Genomic DNA, 20,918 nt, shown 5'->3' with positions numbered 1-20,918 from the left:
GGGGGTTTCGAAAGAACCCCCTTTCGCTGAGAAAAGGTCCCCTCTGGGTAAAATTTTATCTGGGTACATGAAGGTTTCATGGTAAAAGGTCCACTTTTTCAGATAAAGCACCCTCCTTTTGAAATTGCTGGCTACGGGCCTGTACTCTATCTCTCTGTACAGATCATACGTTAACATATTTTCCTTTCATCATCTACAAAACTGTCCATTCTACTTTGCCAATTAAAATTTTAATAATTCCTCATCAGATAATCTCTAAAGGCTTTTGATTACGTCTTTTAAACTGAATATCTGAAATGATATTTCTGTTATGACAAATTCAGAAAGTTAAAAAAATTCAGTTTGCAGCTCTTATCACGCCATGGAAATTTACTTTTGGATTTTATAATTAACCAATCAACCAAGACCTTGTGACTGTACTAACATTTTCGAAAACAATTTCGCACTATTAAACGCTTAAGAAAATTATACTTGTACTTAATAACTTTCTATGCCTTTTTTTCATAGAATTTACTTAACTTAGATACTAGAAGACCCCAACTTGTAATATCGGTTTTCATGAGATTTCACACGCTTCAAGTAGACAGTTGTCATTGAGACTGAGTCGTCAAAATTCATAATCAATGAAGCATTAACTCTGGAGCCAGGGTATTCAGAGATTGGGAAAACTAAATCAGTCTGCTGAAGAGTGCTTATACATATTCATTTCACCCAACAAGAAAAATACTCAAGTACCTGAGCATGAAGAATCGCGTTGAGTCACCATATGGTTTAATTTTATGGTCGGCTTGGGCTTAGGTAGTTGTTCTTTCATTAGCAGGGTACAAACACATTTAACTAAATAAAATTTGTCGTCATATATATAAGCATCTGGTGATTTCACCGATTTCAGTCCATAACGGAGGCCGGGAGATTGTCTAGTTGTTACTTTGACTTAATGATGGCGGCGCAGTATTACATCTCCTACGGGGAGAGATCCTCGTCAAACGATACTCCTCACCCATACTTTCCACCCTGGTGTCCACCAGGAGCGCCATATTGGTTGACCCAGCTCCAATGCAAGAGTTGGTGCAGGAAAACATTTTGCGACATTCAGTCCGAAATTTCTGCCCACTGACGTAATAAAGAACAAAATTAACCGCATGGTTTGTGTACATTAGCATAAGGCCGGTTACGTGGAATAATCTATATGCTTCTCTTTGGTCGTCGGTCTTCGGGGTTTGGAGCCAATATGGCATAAAAATAGTATCTATAAATGTTGGAGTCACCAAAAGTAAAAACACCATGGTAACGGATAATAGCATTATGGTCAGCGATCTTGCGGTTCCACGGACCTTCCTGTGACTAACCTCTTGCAGTTTTGTGGAAAAAGACGATCTCTTCAGAGACGTCCGCAAAGTGACGAGCTCTCTTATTATCAGAATGTTCAGTATGGCCATAGTGGCAAATGGCCCGGCCACATATATGGCTACAATGTACCAAGGTCTAACAAAGTACCAAAACTGTTCGTAACCCGGAGATGGAAATCCACAAATCGTGTTCTGCTTTTTGTCTGTCAATATGAAATCAGCCGAAGAATTATCGTTGTGTTCGTATTGCAGTCCTCTTAACCAAAAGACGGGCATTTCTTCGATAGTGACCAAAAACGCTATGGTTAATATTATCCATCGTGCCCTTGGAGCAGTGCACCATATCCTTGCTTTCAGAGGCATTGTTATGGTGATGTACCTTTCTGCGGTAACTGCAACCAAGAGCCACGCAGAAAAATCCAGAGAGAAATATAATAAAAATATATGTATCTGACAACTGAGACCATCGGCACTCAACTCTCGAATATCCGTTCCAGTGTAGACGCGGAATATGTGCCTGATCAAACCAATCCAAATTGCCGCTAAATCCACGGCTGCAAGAACTGCCAAATACATCCCGATAGAAGTTCTTCTCATATTGCCGCGAATCATGACAAGAAATGAAAGAGTGTTGCCGGCGGTTCCGATAACTAAAAGGATGGGCGGGAATGTCAACCACAGGTATGAAGTGATTTTTCCTTTTAACGAATCATTTAGCCTACCGGATGGTTCATAGGTGAAAAATTCGTCCAAAGCCATTGCACGTATAACGATTGACGTTGCTCGTAAGTTAGCTTTGCAATGATCAATGCTGTTCATACAGCTACTTTCATCAGGCAATCTTTTAAAGTGCGTCTAGTTGCAAAGGTGGGGACGGTTCATTGTGAACCAAGAAAAAACATCGATCGCTGTGTTTTGTTTATAGAAATTCAAAAGCAATATTTACAATCGTTTAAAAAAATCTGCCAACCGAGTTCCTTTGAATGCAGTTGAATATGCGCGCAACGGTTAAGAAACAGTGGCGCCAGGAAAGAAGACGTACAATGGCAATCTTAGAAAATGTATGCTCCCCACCAGTTACTAGTGACATAAACTTAGAATGTTCAGACTGATAACCCAGAGTACAAAGTACCTAATCATTCTCTATTTTCTATGATTCCGACCACAAGGCAGAGCCAGATGGGTGAGCAATGCAACTAAGGATGGAAACGTTTGCGCCTCGTAATAGAACTAGGTCAAGCAAGTGATTTTTTGTGTCGGAGACTATAATTCTTAAACATTATATCATATTTGTTTAGTTAACCCTCGTTTATATTTTCATTTTGCAATAAAATGCAAGGTGCGATACACCAGAAATCGGTCAAATGGGGACAATGGAATTGAAAGAGTTTTGGAACATTTTTATCCTGTGTTTTCTTGTGTGGGTGTCTCAAATAAAGTGGGAAAAGATAATTAAAAAAAGGGAAATCACAAACTTCTCTGTATATCAGGGCACGGCTGTAACCTCCTTATCCTAGTTACCTCTGCGAACTGACATACACATGAACGGAATCCTGTGAAGTTTTCTGGAATATTTCATTACAGACGGGAAAATGCCACACAGGCAGAAGAAAAATTTGTTCACAATACGGACAAAAAATGAAACTACTCTAATAGTCTATAAACCGTTCAATACTCCATAACATCAGTTTAATCAGTAGTCGGTTTTCACCAACCCAGCAGTTGTCCATCTTCTGCTTATCACACAATTCTATCCACTGAGTTGGTCTACTGCTAATGTGACAACTATGTGCAAAACATAGCGTCAGGAATGGAACACTTAAAATTCAATTCTCTCTTATCATGTGAAAAAGCCTATGCGCTACATCAAGCTTGGTGCGAACACGGCGCGATCGATAAGCCAGCCTTGCTAGGGATTTATTATTTGAAAAGTGTCTTTTAGAAGGTTTTCACGTTGATTCCCTTTGCGTTTTATCGTTACCAGTGCGTATTATTTATAATTAGCCGACAACTAATGAATGATATTGCATTGATTATGAAGTAAACGGTCTTGTCGTTAAAGAAAGTAACTTCGCTGTTGTTGTCACGTTCATTGCATTCTTTTGTTTTATTGAGGAACTCATTAATAAATTGACATACAAGTTTGAGATATATATTGTCACATGGTTTGGTGTTGTGGCCCTTACACGCTTCCGTATTAATATGAAAAGTGTGTGCGATTTGAAACGTTTAGTCTTTTAATTGTCTGTATTTTTGACAATGGCAAAGAGGAAATTATTCTCCCGCTGTGCTGATGGTCAGTTTCAGCAATGCAGCAATTTCGAGCTCCAGTTTCTGGATTTATCCGTGATCTCGTTTCTTCATTTCTCCGCCAGATAAAGGATACTTAAATCAGGTTGCTCAAAACTCCTCTTAGGTGGCTTCTCTCTTGTAAGGCATTCCTTCCTACACAGCAAAGGCTTTTTGCTCGCGATAAAGTTCATTGTATTGGAAGGGTTACTTTGATCCTGTGTTGTGACGTACAATTCTGACGTTCCGAATCAACGAATTCTTCTGGGGGGGAAGAGGGAGGTAAAATGACAAAAATCTTTAAACCTTAAAATGGTTGTAGAGGGATTTCTTGCTATAAAATAGAAAAAATATTATATATATAGTTTTATAACCTTTTTCTTTGAAATAAATGCTTTGAACTGACAAAGCTTAACACGATTTCCCGAATATATATGTTGGTCATTTAATTGTAAAATCTAGAAACATTTATAAAAATGTTTAGTTTTGTCATTTTAAGATGTCAAATTCAAGTTTAAAATGTTAAAAGCAGTTAGATAATTGAATTAAAAACTGATAAAATCTCCCACCAGGTTTTGAGCAGCGTAACCGTCGCAACTACCACAATGCAGGTTATGGAGACTTTGGCTCTATTCCCATAGATTTTAGATCGATCTATCCCCGCGGGGAGTCTCACTAGATTACTTTAAGATAATCCGACTTAAATGTCCGTCCCGCCTACTACAAGCTGTAAGGGGGTAATTAACTTTCGTGTCCGCCCAGCTGACAGCTATTTAGCGTGAACCCCCAGGGAGTTAGGTCGATCTAAAGTAGGTCGATCTAATCTATGGAAATGGGGTGTATGAGCAGGCCTCGTAGCAAGGCAAAGGGGGGGGGGGCAGGGTTGCAGGGCATGCCAGAACAGTTCTTTTTTATTGTATTTTCTCGTCAGTATACCGTGCTTCTAAATATATGCCATAAACTAATGTTACAGGCGAAGTGCCCGTCACTTTGGGTATTTTGGGCACGCGCTACACATCGTAAGATTTCCATAAAAGACTTTTTCATATGTATCATGAAAGTCAAACACTGACTCCCACAGAAACATTTGATTTTTATATCAAAATATACGAGAGTGGACCTCTTTTTATTTGGATTTCATTAAGTTTTTTGATGAGGTAGGGGAGGAGAAGGGAAAATAAGTTCGCTCCTGTGGAAAATTGCCTGTGTTATATGGACTCATGACAAAAACGGAAACAATTGATGTCTAGGGCACTAGCTAATAAGGGCCCAGTTACTGTATATCGGGTCCTAGCGCCCACCACGGAATAGACAACAGTGAGGACAAGTCGTTTCTCAAACTTTTAATATCATGAAACGGAATTTACCTAAAAAAATCGCGTTGTCGAATTTGAACGATAAGTTACTGACAATACAGAAGTTTAAAAATCTACACTTCCAAAGGTATTTTCCTGCCTTATTTGGCAATGACAATTTTCTTAATCTGTGAAGCCACATGAAGTGTCAAGGTATCCTTATCATCATTACATGACTGGGGAGAAGAAATAGTGTTTTTTGGGAACTTCTCATTATCTAAACTACTACTGGTGGTGGTGGTGGTGCTGCTGCTGCTGCTGCTGTTGCACGAAGCGGCTGGGGCGGAGTTTGGTCGAGAGGGCTGTAAGGGCGTGTTCAGCCTTGTCCTCCATCGTCCAACACAGGACTAAGACTGGGTTCCCATCTCTAGATCGATCTAACAGGATCGGTCCATATCCACGGGGTTCCTCGCTTAATTGTTTTTAGCTTAAGTGGCTTAGATGTCTGGGACGCCTGCTAAAGCTGCTAAATAGTTAATTACCCCTATCAGCTTCAGTAGGCGTCACAGACATCTAAGCCGCTTAAGTAAATTGCAATTAAGCAAGAATCCCCTTGGAGATCCAAAGATAGTGCGATAGTCTTTGGGAATGGTGACCACAAGAGCCCTTAACATGTAGCCTATGAGTAAAATATCGCATGAGCAGTAAAGTAGCCGATGAGAGGCCGTGGTTTAAGCCAGATACAACACTCGTCGCCGAGCTGTACGTGAAAATTACTCGTGTAATGTCTCGCCTGTGGCTCGGCGACTCATGTCGTATCTATCACATAAGTTATTTCGGTTGGAGACAATCAACAGCCTGTGCAGCGCTCATCTACCACTTGGAAGCTCAAAATGAGAAAACATTTGTTGGTGATAATGACAGCTGTTTGTGTTTTTACTAATTTATATGCACGTGACTTGCCAAGCAAGGATTGCGGTGAGTTTGCAACTCTTGAGGTCTGATAAAAATAAGGGATAGTAAAGCCTTGGTCACAACCGGTCGTACGGGCTCTTCCGACCTGTTTGCGTCCAGATTTGCGCAGAATCTCACATGCCGCTTAAGTTCTTCTTGCGAAATTTGGAGTTCGCAGACAGCCCGTAAGCACGTACAGAGGATGTTGGGCATGTCAAAAAGATTCTACGAATAATCTGCGAACAGTGAGGCGGCAAACGTAACTTGCTCCACTCGCAAGGAGTTCGCGAGAAGTATGCAAGTGAGTCGTGCGTATTCCAAGACGCACGTCGTAAACAATGGAGTAAGTGTCCTTAATTTGCGTGTTGAGTACGACGCACGCCCTCACAGCTAACGAACAAAGTCGAAAACACGGCGGAAGTGCGTCGCCCCTTCGCCAGGAGTATAAAAGGTGTGCTCACGATGCACGCTCGTGTCTCGACAAATAACGTCGCTTGTGCCTCGTGTACAACATTAAAAAAAATTCGAAATTTGCTTAGTTCAGCTTCTAATTGCCTCCAAAAGGCAAGGGAAAGAAGCTAAGAGAACAGAAAAGAAGGAAGGAGGAAAAAGAAAGAAGAGGGGAACAGGAGGAAAAATGACGTACGCGGTCAGTACGTCAATACAAGCGTGTGAGGCAAGTGTGAAGCAAAAGGAAATTACTTTCGCATTGCGTAGTATTCTTCTCATAAAGTGCGTGCCACGAACGCAGGTAGCAAGACAAACACAAGAAACGAGTACATCGCACCTTGCAATTAGCGTCCCTGCTTCTCACGTGGACCCTGCGACTTGCAAGGCAGACTTGCACCTTTACATTGCAAACTTTCCTCTACCTCTAGGAACTCCACGGCCTCCAAAATTCGCAGGGGCCATACGATCCTACAATTCGTGTATCCGGTTGTGACCGAGGCTGCTTAATATCTGTTTAGGTGAAACTTGAGTATTAAAATTTATTTTTTTATGTATATTATAAAAATAGAGCAAATATTTTTAATAACTACCGCATCAAGTACTAGTACAAAAAAAAAAAGCAATTTAGACATAATCATACTGATTTCGATAAAAATCAAATTATCATAATCTGCTGGTATGAGCTGAATTTTGTCAAACACTGCTATTGATGTTCCAATAGGCTCCGAAGCTGCAATGGTCAAATCTGTCAACTTGGAACCATGCAATGATGAGCTATGTACACTGCAAGGAGGGAATTCTTACACTTATTATGTTAAATTTACCACAGGTATTTATTCATTTATTTATTGATGAAATTATGGTCATTGAAAATCTTGTACTTCTATCTTATACTGGTGTCATTGTAAATGTAAGAAGTTAAACAATCTGTTCACTCCTTATAATTTCCTACTAGGAGTTGTCAGGAAACAAAAAATGTGTATGTTCTTAGACCTGTAGCAAATAATATTTCAGGATAATATTTCTTTTAATACTGAAAAAGTAGACCTTTCCCCGATTTTGTTAAACAGAATAGAACCTAGATTAAATTTCAATTCAGAGAGGGCCGCTTCCAGCCAAAGAGCATTTTTAATCCTTTCCCACATGTCGTTGAGGAAACCTGCTTTCTTCCAGTGATTATTAAATAAACACCTTCTAAAGTAATTTCATTTAATTTGTGTGGGTAACCTCTTACAAATGTTGCTGAAAACATATTTTTGTTAAATGAATGATGTTTTTTTCTCATTTGAGAGAGAAACATTGAAAAGGTGTACCTGAAGGCCAAGGCAGACTTAGTGGTGTGGATCCCTGTGCCCCTGCAGGATGCTAATGGCTGCCGTGCCTTGAGTGGTCAAAAGTGTCCATTGGTCGCAGGTCAGACTTACACAGTAGCTATGACCATCAACATACAAGAAGGTACCCCTCAAGTAAGAAATCTATTACAAATATCTTAGTTTGAGATTAAAATAAATTTGAGCATTCAAAAAATTTCTCTGGCACAACTGATGTTTGTAAGAAATGACCCACCAAGTAAGAGCTGTTTACTTCTCTCTTCAATGATAAATAATTGGTCATTTGAGGTAAATTAAAGAATGAGTTTAAGAGTTAAAGCTTATTCCCAAAATTAATTCAAATGATTCAACCCCAAAAATCCTGCAAAAAAAATATCATTTTAAATTGTTATATTGCTAAAAAAAAACATGTACGATGAATGCTTTATGTTTTTGTTAGAGACCGGTTATGGTGACAAATATATCATATGGAGTTCATCATATCTAATATAAAGAAATATCATAATAATTTTCAGAATCAAAGCAATGTCGCTATTAAAATGCCCTGTCATAATAAAAGTAATTGTTAAATAATACTTAATGCTACAAATGCACCATCAAATACTGGAAAAATGTAGTTTGAAAGGTGTGTTTGTGTGTGTGCACGTGATAAGATGATAATTTATTAAGTATGCATAAGCACCACATATACTGATATGCGTATGAATAATTTCCAGGTCCGTGCAGTTATAAAATTGGAAATGACTGCACCAAATGATGTGCAAGTCTTCTGCACTGAAGTCCCAGCACAACTGTATTACTTGTCATTATACAGACTGGCAACTTAATAATGATTAAAATATATTCATTGCAGCTAGTTTACATTTTGTGAATACATATGTCTCTTGTTTTGAGTATCATTGCATATTATTTATTCAGCCAGAGTTAAAAAAATAAAATATTGATTGCAATTCATATCTGGTATTTTACTAGTGTCTATAATAAGCATTACTATAAAACTTTAAAGTGAGGTGTATTTATGAAATGTTTTTTATCTTAATCATAACAAGATGTTTAATTCAAGTAAATATATATATATTTAAAGCAATTAAATAATTCATTAAACAAGGCAGCAAAGCTGTGAAATGTACAGACAAAAAACAAAATAAAGATGCAAAAAATAGGTCATTTTGTCAATTTTGATGCAATAATAAATAATGCTGTCAATCAACACTGAATTTTAATCATGAACAACAGATAACATGGTCAATAACAGGAGCTAACTGGAGATATTTTTTCTGACAGTTTTCCAAATTATCTTTGTTGATCCATCCTCCATTTTTGATGGTCTTCCAACAGAAAAAAAAAGATACCTGTCAATGTAAACATTAAAATCTGACCGTCTTCCAGAAAGCCCAGAAGACGGTCTCAATCTGCCCCTACAATAAGATTACAGTTTCAGGACCATGAGAATTTAAATTTACAAAATGAAAATCACAATATTTGAAAAATGGTGACAGTGCATAAAATAATATAACATAATGTTTAAAGACATAAATACCAATACAACTGCTTATGTGGAAATACAGAAAATGTTCAGAGGTTCTAAAGAAGGATTAAAAAGTGCCTGTGATGAATTAACAAATATAATTGAAAATGCTGCAAACTTGTCTTTGCGTAAAAAAGTCAATAACATAAGCATGAGATCAAATAAACAAACAAAAAGAATAAAAAAACAACCATGGTTTGACAGCATGTGTTCTGAAGTCAGAAGAAATATAAAACACCTTGGTAAACTACTACAAAAAAATCCACACAATAACTACATCTCGCAAACCTACCACCTAGCTACAAAGAAATATAAACAACTAGTAAAGCAAAGAAAGAATGAGTACAAAAATGCCATCCTAGACAGACTACTAGTATCTGAAAAAAACAATCCTAAAGAGTTCTGGCAGACACTTAAAAAACTAAAGGATAGAGAAGAAAATAACAACATAATTAGCCCTGAGACTTGGCAACTACACTTCCGACAACTTTGTGGAAACCCCCCCTACTGATGATCACCGAATAGATAAGGAAATAAGTGAATATGAGAAAAAAGAAGGAGACCCTGTCCTTAATAACCCCATAAGCATTAGAGAGGTAAAAACAGCTATAAAAAAATTGAAAAATGGAAAAGCGACTGGTGAGGACTCTATCAGAAATGAAATGTTGAAAAGTGGTTCAATATATTTAGTGGGACTAATAACAAAAATATTCAATTTAGCAATGAACACATCTGAAACTCCTGATGTATGGAATCTGGGTATAATACTGCCGCTATATAAATCTGGAGAACGAACCGACCCATCAAATTACAGAGGTCTTTGCATCACCAGCTGTGTTGGAAAGCTTTTTAACTGCATATTAACTAACAGACTCATGCTATTTTTAGAGTCCAATGAGAAATTAAGCGAGGAACAAGCAGGGTTTAGACCTGGTTACCGCACGACTGACCATATATTCACCTTAAAGTCAATTATAAACAAACATCTGAATCAGAACAAACGTGTATTTGCCTGTTTTGTCGACCTGCAAAAAGCTTTTGACACAGTCTGGCATAAGGGTCTTATGCTGAAATTACTGAAAGTAGGTGTCAGAGGCAAAATTTATGAGTTGATAAAGTATATGTACAGCAACACAAGACTAGGCGTGTCAGTTAATTGTGGCTACACCCAAACATTCATATCTAAAATAGGTATAAGACAAGGAGATAACCTTAGCCCAGTCCTATTCAACATCTTCATTGATGACTTAAAAAGTGAACTCTACACAAACAATAGTGCAAAGGAAGTTGAAGGGTTAAAACACATTTTATATGCAGATGACCTAGTCTTGCTATCACAGTCGAAAGAAGGACTTCAAACTCTTCTTAACAACCTTGAAAATTACTGTAAGCAGTGGAAACTAAAAGTTAATGAAAACAAATCAAAAATACGGTAATTCTCCAATCTATACGAACGATTAAAATTAATTATTTTTGGAAGATAATCATTTTGTTCGTAAGGCTTGAAATTCAGTCTGCTAAAAATTGCCACACGTTCGTATCCATTGAAATACGAATGGAATACGGCTGTACCGGAAATTATCTCCACTTACCTACATTGCTAAGTGTAAGCATTACTTTCAGATTAAATCACTGTGATCAGCTTTTAGCACAAACAAATTATTCTTGCGATATTGCAATGAATGAAAACAAACTAAACAAAAGTCGGGAATTCAAGTTAAGAAACAATTCCTTCATACTAAAGAGGTACATTTCTCCCAAGACAAGACAACATCGTTTTTCCCTGTTATGTTTTACCAAGACAGGACAACATCGTTTTTCCCAACTTCTGTCAAAAACAGACAAGAATATTTGCGTATCCAGTTGCATATTTTATTTAATGCGTATTTACTTTTAATATGATTTCACATATAGAAAATCTGCAATATTAATAATGTCACACCCCCCCATTAGGCCTACATAAATTTCTTCCGCCAAAACAAAATACTTGAAACTCCTCACAGTAGATATCACTGACGTTAATAGAGATTATACTTGATATGAAAAATAACATCAGCTCAATTCACGTCTATTTATGCAAGTTTTTTACAGCATATTAATTTGCACGCAATCAATGTAAACTTAATTAGAAAAAAATACAGAAAACTGCAGGTAAATTTGTATAAAGTCATACGGCACCTTTATTTTTCACAATCACCAATATCAGTAAGGTTTACCTAATAGTTGTTCATGAGACAAGGTCTTTAACAAGGAAAAACAAACAAACAAAAAAGCATGAACTTTATCACAACTCAAATTAGAAAAATAAATACAATACAAGACAGAACTCCTCTTAAAAAATTTAATTTCCTAATGACTACCAAAAACAAAGAAAAACTCGATCATTGACTATGGATTTCTCATACTCTTCTGTTCTGCGTGGGTTTCACGTTTATAGATTTTACTGGAAACCAGTTATCGGTGAAACACCGATGGTGGATGTTGATGATCAGTCGGCCGGCAGAAGTTAAGAAATGATAATAAACAGTAAGTAATTTATGTGTACTGATGCTTTCAATAATTTCTAAATAACAATAGGGTTTTAAAACTGGCCTGCAGCTGCCGGCAGGCAGGTTGAGTCCTTCTATCGTCTCATTCAAAAACAGCACAAATACATGATAACAATCTCTCCTGTCAAGTGGCAGTTCCTTTGTTTGGAACGGTGGTCTGAAAACTCGCTTTGACGAATCATGGGGCGAGTTTCAATGGGGCTATCAGTTTTTTTCACCACTGGGTGGCGCGCGTGTTTTAGTTGGGGTAGTTTTGCGCATGCGCGTACTTTCTCGTGTGTTTGCAGTTTCATTTTTAATCTGACGCTGTAAATATCGCTCTAAATAATGCCAGGATACTGTTGTGTTCCGGAATGTACATCGTCAACAGCAGGTCATTCTTTTCCGAAAGACACAAAGCTGAGTTACCAGTGGAGAGTTGCCATCAGGAGGGTTGATTCTACATCAAAAACACTATGGAAACCAAAGGCACATGACAAAGTCTGTTTCCTCCACTTTCGTGAGATAGATTACACTTCTACGTAAGTTGTACTTGCTGTTGTCGCTTTTAGTATTAATAATGAGTTTGTCAACTTATTCATTAGGTCTTTGTTATCGATGTTTAAGTAATTATGTCGTTTAACGTGCTTAGAATGTTAATTTTTAAGACATTCTTCACCTAACATTATGTAGCGATTTGGGGGAGAAAACACTCTACCGACTAAGCTACCGAGCCCGGGTCAACCCCGACCAGCCACTACAATTATTTTTTCTTTTATATGTGATAATGCATGAGTTTTTTTAAAGGCCACGTTTTCAAATTAGGACAACTTGATTTTTATTGTATTAATAATCATTATGTGCACTCCTTTTGCAGATGAGAGAAAAAGACTGAAGCCAGGAACGATACCATCCATATTTCCATTTAATAATTCGCAAAGTATCAGATCCGATGAAGTGGAGGTAAAGATAACGCATGATATAATAACAGATTTATAAAAAAAAATGTTTCTTTTTATTTGTATAATTATCTGTCTTAATACTAGAAATACTAGAGACGGACTAAATGGGACAAGAGGCAGTCAGATCTGCGTCATCTACACAGATTTTGTGTGTTAATTAACAATGAAGTATTTTTCTTTGTGTAATTTATTAACTTATGTATTTAATTTTTGTTGTATCCTATATAGGATGAGTCTCAAGCAGATGAAGCAGTGGCAGACAAACATGAAGACTGCGCTGGTGAGAGCCAAAAAGAAAGTACAGCTTCCCAGTGTGATATCACTACACCATCAGACACAAGAGAAAGCATCATGCTGTACCAGAAAAATGCAAAGGCTGTCCAGTATCAAACTGGATTTAGTCATATTGAACATTTCATGTTGTTTTTCAATGGCCTTGGGCCAGCAGCTCACCACTTGAATTTCAAATGTTTGTCACCAGGGCCAATGTTTTTTTATCATTATGAAACTGAGACAAGCCTTTGACGATTATTTAGCTCTCCGTTTCAAGCTATCGGTAACAATGGTGTCAGAAATAATAAGCACATGGATCAACTTTGTTTTTCCAGCTCAGTGAAATGAACATTTGGCCAGAACGTGACATTGTTGACGACTATATGTCTGTAAATTTTAAGAAATATGGAGTATTGATTTCATGGGTAAACAACAGTGACTGGCATAATTTGTCCTTGTCTTGTCTCTCGGTTGCGTTCAAAATATCACCAAACCTAAAAATGATAAAATTTAATTAGTGAGATAGGTTTTTTTACTGTTCTTTTCAATTTGTATTCCAAATGCAAAATGAAATTGTACATTCATAGCATTAAATGTTGACCTACAAACCATGATATATCATCTCACAACTTGTATTTCTGTATTATAATGCAACTACAGGTATATATAGTAGCTCGATATTGATACAAGACATTTGAACAAGTAAAAAACAAGCAAACTTATTTTCGTTTGCACACCTACCTCGATGCTGTTATTCTCCATGATCTTTCTTCATGCCACACTCGACTTTTACTTTGGCCTATAGTTCTGTTTTCAAGTTCTGACACTTCCTTCTCTGTGACCTACCAACATCAATGCAATTATGAGGGAGTGAAAAAAACAATGATGCTAACAAAACGATGCTAACATTCTTGGCAAACACTGTTTTGATTGTCTACCTCATCTACACTTAGTTATGTCAACTGTCATTGACATAAAACACGCATCAACCCTTGTTTCTCCTTTAAAAATTTGTGTTGACACGAGTCATGTGTTAAATGTCGGACCTGGTACACGAAATTTGATTACCGTCCTTTATCGACTAGGAGTGCCTACAATAAACATATTTTAAACATAAATACCTTCATTATATTCTCGGAATATGGAAATACGCAATGACAATATCATTATCTTCAAATATAGTAATAAATTAGGCATATAAGTAGTGCGGAACTAGCCGCCGCTTACGCCTGGCTTTTGACAGAGAGCTCACACAGAAACCCATATTTTACGGGAAGATTCGAGCGCGAAACCTTCAATATTATTGATACAATTGACACATTTATAAGTAAACACACTAACCTTTCTACCAAATCCTGTTTCTTTCCTCTAGTGGAGGCCCTCTTTCAACTAGTTGAAGTTTTAACTTCGCCACCCTTTGCTTCCCATACTCTAAAGCCATTTCTACACGGACGCGAAAACGAGGCTATCTTCAATAACCACTATTACCCCAGCGCCCTCTTTAGGGCAAACGGCTCCGCGTATAGCCCCATTGGGCACACTTTCTTGCGTTCGGAAAATTTAAATTGTGCCCAAGGTGAGTTTAGCGATCGTTCGTACAGAACGGAGACAAAAAATTCAGATTCAGAGAAAAAACGTTTCGTTCGTAATTATTGCGGCGTTCGTATAGGTTGGAGAATTACCGTAATAGTGTTCAACAAGTCTGGTAGAATTGAACCACACACCTTCTTTATAAATAGCAGACCAATAGAAATAGTCAAACAATACTCATACCTCGGGATAGTCTTTACTAACACAGGATCATTAAAACATTCAATTGAAAATCTCAAGCAAAAAGCCCTGAAAGCCATGTTTACTCTAAAGGGAATACTAGCATCGCAAGAAATTTCATCACCCATACTTATCATGAATCTTTTCGACAAGATGATTAAACCCATTCTCTTATATGGATGTGAAATATGGGCCCAAGAAATCTTCACAGAGAAAAAAATGTCATTAAATAAAATAAACAAAATGCCCTTTGAACAAATACATTTAAAGATGTGTAAATGGGCACTTGGTGTGAGAAGGTCAGCTAGCAATAATGCCTGCCGTGCAGAACTTGGGCGACTCCCATTATACTTGGACATTGTCAAATTAGTATCAAGATACAGTCAAAGGCTGAATAACCTTCCAGAGCAAAGAATTGTCAAGCAAGCATACAATAGAGAACAAGCAAAAAGGGAAAAAAACTGGTTTTGGGTAATGTCAAACTTGGCTACATTTTGGGGATTAAATCACTCAAATTCAACCCTAACTGTCAATAAAATTCACAATAACCAAAATCTAGAAAGTGACATAACCCTCAAAATAAAATCAGATTTTTGGGAAGAGTTACACAGAGAGGAAAATAATAAGCTGAGGACATACAGGAAAATTAAACATCAATATGAACCCGAACCATACTTAAAAATGAATATTTCACGCACCCACAAAATACTTTTGGCAAAAATGCGAATTAGTGACCATGACCTAGAAATTGAAAAAGGGCGGCATACAAACCCAAAAACACAACTTTCAGACCGAAAATGCCTCCATTGTAATGACGTAGAAGATGAAATACATTTTTTCCTAAAATGCGCCCATCACAAAATTGAAAGGAAATTGCTGTTTGAATGCATACCAGAGGTAAACTTGCAAGGTCTAACAGACGAGGTCAAACAGCTTGACATCATTCTAAACCCACCCACTGAAAAGAGTGCAATTGCAGTAGGGAATTTTGTAAGTAAAATTATGAAAAAACGTAATTAACTAGAAGTGCACAAATGATTTCATGCATCTCACCTGCATATTAAGAGAATGTATATTGTGTAACATTATATAAGTATAATTTTTTTTCTCTTTCATTTACTTACTATCCTTACTATCTTTCCACATGTATAATGTATAGTAGCTAGAGAGCCTCTAAATGTAAAAGCATTTCAGTGCTCAATAAATTATTAAATTAAAATTAAAAAATGGATGGGAGTCGCATCTTGAAAATGCCAGTGTTTGAAAATTTAAAAAAATATATATATGTTACAAGCTATTCAAACTTTCAATCTTGCTGTATTAACATTTTTTTTTTTTTTGAAAACTTATTTGCAATATTAACAATATATTTACCTGCATAATTATCACTGCTTCCTTATTATGGTCATTTTGTCAATTTTGATACAATAATAAATGTTTATAACAGCGCAATCAACACTTAAGGGATAATAACTCTTTACAAGTATGAGATCTATATTCCACAATCAGACATTGTAAACAACTCATAGAAATATAATATTGTTTTACCACAAAAATGGCAATTATAGCTATTATTCTGATATCTGAGCTTGTCATCATACCACAAGACCTCCATAGATGGCTATACTCTGTTATAATCTCTTAAGAGATTATTACAAAAAAAAAAGACTAACTTTGAATGTAGAAATTGATTCATTAACCATTGGTAAGTATGGGAAAATTGTTGTTTACTCCAGGAAAATTCAATATTTGGCCATGACGAACGGTTATTATCCCTTTAAATTTAATCATCCACAACAGGTAACATGGTGAAAAAGATTACATTTTCAGGACCATATGTGAGAGTTCAAATTCACATAATGAAAATCCCAATATGTGAAAAATGATGACAGTGCATAAAATAATAATACATGTTTAAAGACATAAAAACCAATACAATTGCTCATGTGGAAATACAGAAAATGCACAGCACTTCTGGTGGATGGGAGTTAAGTCACATCTTGAAAATGCTAGTGTTCGAAAAATAATTTAAAAAAATTTAAAATAAAACATAACAAAAAATTCCAATAAAGCTGCTATTCAAACTTTTAATCTAGTTGTATTAACATGATATGAATAACCCCACTGAGTTTGAGAAAAAAAAGGCACTGTTATTCACCTATAGCATTAATGTTGGCATAACACAATTTTTTTCTGTTGTAAATTTACTTGCAATATTAAACAACATTTACCTGCATAATTATCACCAAATCCTGATTATGTGACACAGTTAAGAGAGCTAAACATATGGGACTTTACAGGGAAATTTCAACGAGTGTTTTATGTAATCTCATTTAATGGCCAATTGAAAATTAATTACTAGGCAAGTGACTTTATAGACCTTAATTTAATTAGTGATCACCCAAGGGACAATTTCATACTGAATGCCATCCATACAGTACCATCATACAGAACAGAAAACAATGATTTTCCAACACAAGCTGCACTTTTCAGCAAGTACCTAAGTACATGGTTTTTCCCTTGATTGTCATCAGTGTCCAAAATGTTCTTTTTTTCATTTTGATGCAACATTACATAATGCTTAACAGTATAATGACCATCAATTTTTAATAACAAAATCAAAGTATCTTGGATATTCAGAAAATGTGACATGAAAAGGTCTTCAAGGCCATGGAAGTTAAGAGTCACACCTTCAAAATGCCAAAATGTAAACAAGAGATAACTGTACTGAAAAATGTAAATGTAAACAAGATATAACTGTACTGATTCTCTTACCATTTTCAGCACACATCTTTTACATAAAACCAAATAATCAATTTACTGTCATTTTTAAATGATCAACTAAAAAAATTGTTGACATAAGAAAAATATCAATGGAACAATTTTAAATGTCCAATTTGCTCCATTCTGAGATTCTGAACATAGTGAATAATTAAATCTGACAAAATGTAAAGATATGAGTTTTTTTCCCCATTTTAAACAGTTTATTACACAATACACAATAACAGGTTTACCATCATTTTTAAATAATCAACTAACAATATTGTTAAGATGCAGAAAATGTCAAAAGAACAACTTAACATATCAAATCAGTTCAAAAATGAGACTTAACATACCTGAGAATTAAATTTGAGGAAAAAACATATACAAAAAAAGGCATTACTTCACCAAAACTTAACTAATCAAGCTTATTTTCAAAACTTAAATGGATAATAACTCTTTGTTTTGGCCAAAAAATGAATTTTCCTGGAGTAAACAACAATTTTCCCATACTAACCAATGGTTAATAAATCCATTTTTACATATAAAGTTGGTCACTGTTTTTTTTTCTAAAAAGTTTGGTTTTTTGTTTAAATCTTTTAAGAGATTATAACAGAATACAGCCATCAATGGAGGTCACGTGATCTGAAGACAAGCTCAGATATCAGAATAATAGCTATTACTGCCATTTTTTTATTCTGAAATATAGTCATACAAAGAGTTATTATCCCTTTAATCTGTATATCAGTAACATTGATCACTCCTGTGAATTTCAAGACAATTGCCAATCAATTTTCCTTAAAATGTGTTATAGGTGTTGCATATATGCTGAAAAAAGTGAAAAAACAGTAAACTTTTATAAAAATGGCAAGATCATGCCAATTTTCTAACTTGACCTACATATTATGGATATTCATCAGTTCTGTAAGTTTCAATCCAAAAGGAAAAATGGTTTTCCACTTATCGTGTTATTGGTGTTGCATAAATGCTGAAAAAAGTGAAAAAACAGCAAAACTTTCATAAAAATGGCCCAATCATCCTGAGTTTCGAATTTGGCCTGCGTATTATGAATATTTAACAGTTCTGTTAGTTTCAAGCCAAAAAGTAAAGCATTTTTTCACTTATCGTGTTATCGGTGTGGCATAAAGGCTGAAAAAAGTGAAAAAACAGCATAACTTCCACATAAATGGCCCAATCATGCTGATTTTCGAACTTGACATGCGTATTATGAATATTCATCAGTTCTGTAAGTTTCAAGCCAAAAGGTAAAATGGTTTTTCACTTATTGTGTTATTGATAAAAGTGCATGGCGATGGCGACAACAGACGCAGGTGACGGCTATATGTACAGACACATCTGTGTCTGTACATAAAAACTGATAAGAACTCCCACCAGGTTATGTGGAGGATAACCGCTACAAATACCACTGCGCTGCGCTTTATATGGTCTATTGTTATACGGAAAAAAAGTGCCACGTCTTTGGGCAAATTTTTCACCTATGAACCGTCTGGTAGGGTAAATGATTCCTTGAAAGGAAAAATTACTTTGTATCTGTGGTTGACATTCCAGCCCATCCCTTTAGTTATCGGAACTGCTGGCAACACTCTTTCATTTCTTGTCATGATTCTCGGAAATATGAGAAGAACTTCCATCGGGATGTATTTGTCAGTTCTTGCAGCCGTGGATTTCAGGCAATTTGGATTTGTATGATCAGGCATGTGTGTGTGTGTGTGTGAGATAAGATGGCACTAAACTACACATAAATAAGTACCAAATATATTAATATATGTATGGATTATTAGTACCACCAGCGTGTACGCTGGCGGTACTCATGGTTTTAGTCCCGACCCGTCTCGTACGGCTCCGCCGGCTCTGCATAATGGCGCTGGATACAAGTCACTGTTACCGCTTCTTATTTCATTTTACCTTTATTTCAAGGTCAAACTGGCCAAAATTTTCTAAAAAAATCTATTTGTTTGTGCCAGTTTTTAGAAACTACACAGACCTTAGCTCTCATATTACAGTGGGGGGTTACAATTAGAGACTACTTTCATCTTTGGGAGTTTGGGGTCAATCGGTGCATTTTCACGGGAGAAGCAGCCTTTAGATGCCAAACTGAAAACTCTCTCTATTTCTGGAACTGTAAATACTAGTTAAACTTGTGTAGGAAGTCATATACTGGCAATCTAAGTGTGACCTTTAAATTGACCTCTGACCTACTTTTCATCATGAACTGAACTTTGCAGATTTTCCTTCCCTTTTATCTCCAAAACTGGCAGTGAGAGGCCCATAGTTTTTATTAAACTTGTGTAGGAAGTCATATACTGGCAATTTAACTGTGACCTTAAAATTGACCTTTGACCTACTTTTCACCATGAACCACACTTTGCAAGGTTTCCTTTTATCTTCAAAACTTGCAGAGATAGGTCCATAGTTACTATTGAAGTTGAATAGAATGTCATTTATTGGCAATCTGTGACCCTGAATTGACATTTGACCTAATTATCACCATGAACTGAACTTTGCGAATTTTCTTTTCCTTATATTTCAAAAACTGGCACAGATACACCCATACTTACTGTTGAACATGATTAGGAAGTCATACACTGGCTATCTAGCTGTGACCTTGAAATTGACCTGTGACCTACTTTTTATGATGAACTGCACTTTGCATGTTTTCTGGCCTTTAAATCTCCAAAATTGGCTAAGAAATGCCCATGGTTACTATTGAACTTGAATTAACCCATTGTAGCCCTCGTCATCAAAACAAACGGCAGCCATACTGGAGGGAGACCGGAATTGTCTGCTGCGCATGGTCATGTCTACATGTACAAATTAGTATTTTATTTCTGTGTTTTCTTTGATATTAAACGTAAAAACGTGTGGAAATACCCAGGCAAGGTTTCGACTTTCATTATGAAGACTCACTTCATTGCCTTGGGTGTAATTTGTTATCAGTTATGGTGCTCTTCGGATTTTATCTGCTGTCATCTACCTCTTAAATACCTGGTTAGCATTATTGTCAATTAGTGTCAAGGCTACAGTACAATGTACATTTGAACACAGCTCAGTTGGGCCAATTAAATCAATTACCTGTGTCATGTGTATTTGGAAGTTAGTGGCTTGATTTTAGATTTGGTGTAGTGTTAAGAGTAAATCTGTTTTGTAAGTATATATTCTAGCTCAGGTATCATTTAATTGACATATAACTTAATGAAATGAATTTGAAAAATGTTAAATTCTGTGTTTTCCTACTGTATTTCAAGTTACAATATGAATAAAAATAACTATTGTTACCTTTTTTTTTTGTTAATTTGCATTTAGGAAATTGATCTGGCATTTTCCCACCAAGCCACACTGAATGATTGGGTGCAAGTAAATCTTGATTATCAAAAAAAAAAAAGAAAAAAAAATAAAATAAAATAAAAT

General features: G+C 36.1%; 2 protein-coding genes and 2 long non-coding RNA genes across 5 annotated transcripts; 2 read left to right on the top strand and 2 right to left on the bottom strand.

The window, feature by feature from the left end:
* Positions 1–15: 15 nt before the first annotated feature.
* LOC147763358 (growth hormone secretagogue receptor type 1-like) lies at positions 16–3,082 on the bottom strand. Its single transcript, XM_087005781.1, has one exon. It carries the CDS (start codon positions 2,166–2,168, stop codon positions 918–920), a length of 1,251 nt encoding a protein of 416 aa, XP_086861907.1. The 5' UTR covers positions 2,169–3,082; the 3' UTR covers positions 16–917.
* A 2,586-nt stretch (positions 3,083–5,668) lies between these two features.
* LOC106171748 (NPC intracellular cholesterol transporter 2-like) lies at positions 5,669–8,337 on the top strand. Its single transcript, XM_087005685.1, has 3 exons — positions 5,669–5,911; positions 7,059–7,166; positions 7,628–8,337. The coding sequence occupies exons 1-3, from the start codon at positions 5,827–5,829 to the stop codon at positions 7,828–7,830; spliced, it is 396 nt and encodes a 131-aa protein (XP_086861811.1). The 5' UTR covers positions 5,669–5,826; the 3' UTR covers positions 7,831–8,337.
* A 3,603-nt stretch (positions 8,338–11,940) lies between these two features.
* On the top strand, positions 11,941–13,573 carry LOC147763357 (uncharacterized). Its single transcript, XR_015333039.1, has 3 exons — positions 11,941–12,266; positions 12,602–12,687; positions 12,915–13,573. It is a non-coding gene; the product is annotated as an uncharacterized LOC147763357 (long non-coding RNA).
* On the bottom strand, positions 12,917–14,468 carry LOC147763356 (uncharacterized). Of its 2 annotated transcripts, XR_015333041.1 has the most exons (3): positions 14,301–14,468; positions 13,701–13,801; positions 12,917–13,453 (listed from the first exon to the last, which is right to left on the bottom strand). It is a non-coding gene; the product is annotated as an uncharacterized LOC147763356 (long non-coding RNA). The 2 variants fall into 2 exon arrangements; XR_015333040.1 differs by lacking the exon at positions 14,301–14,468 and having other exon boundaries at positions 13,701–14,006.
* Between the last annotated feature and the right edge of the window lie 6,450 nt (positions 14,469–20,918).

Source organism: Lingula anatina, chromosome 2, assembly GCF_051362555.1.
Source record: "Lingula anatina isolate TDL-2025a chromosome 2, LinAna3.0, whole genome shotgun sequence".
Lineage (NCBI taxonomy): Eukaryota > Metazoa > Brachiopoda > Lingulata > Lingulida > Lingulidae > Lingula > Lingula anatina.
This window is presented reverse-complemented; position numbering and strand designations above follow the sequence as displayed.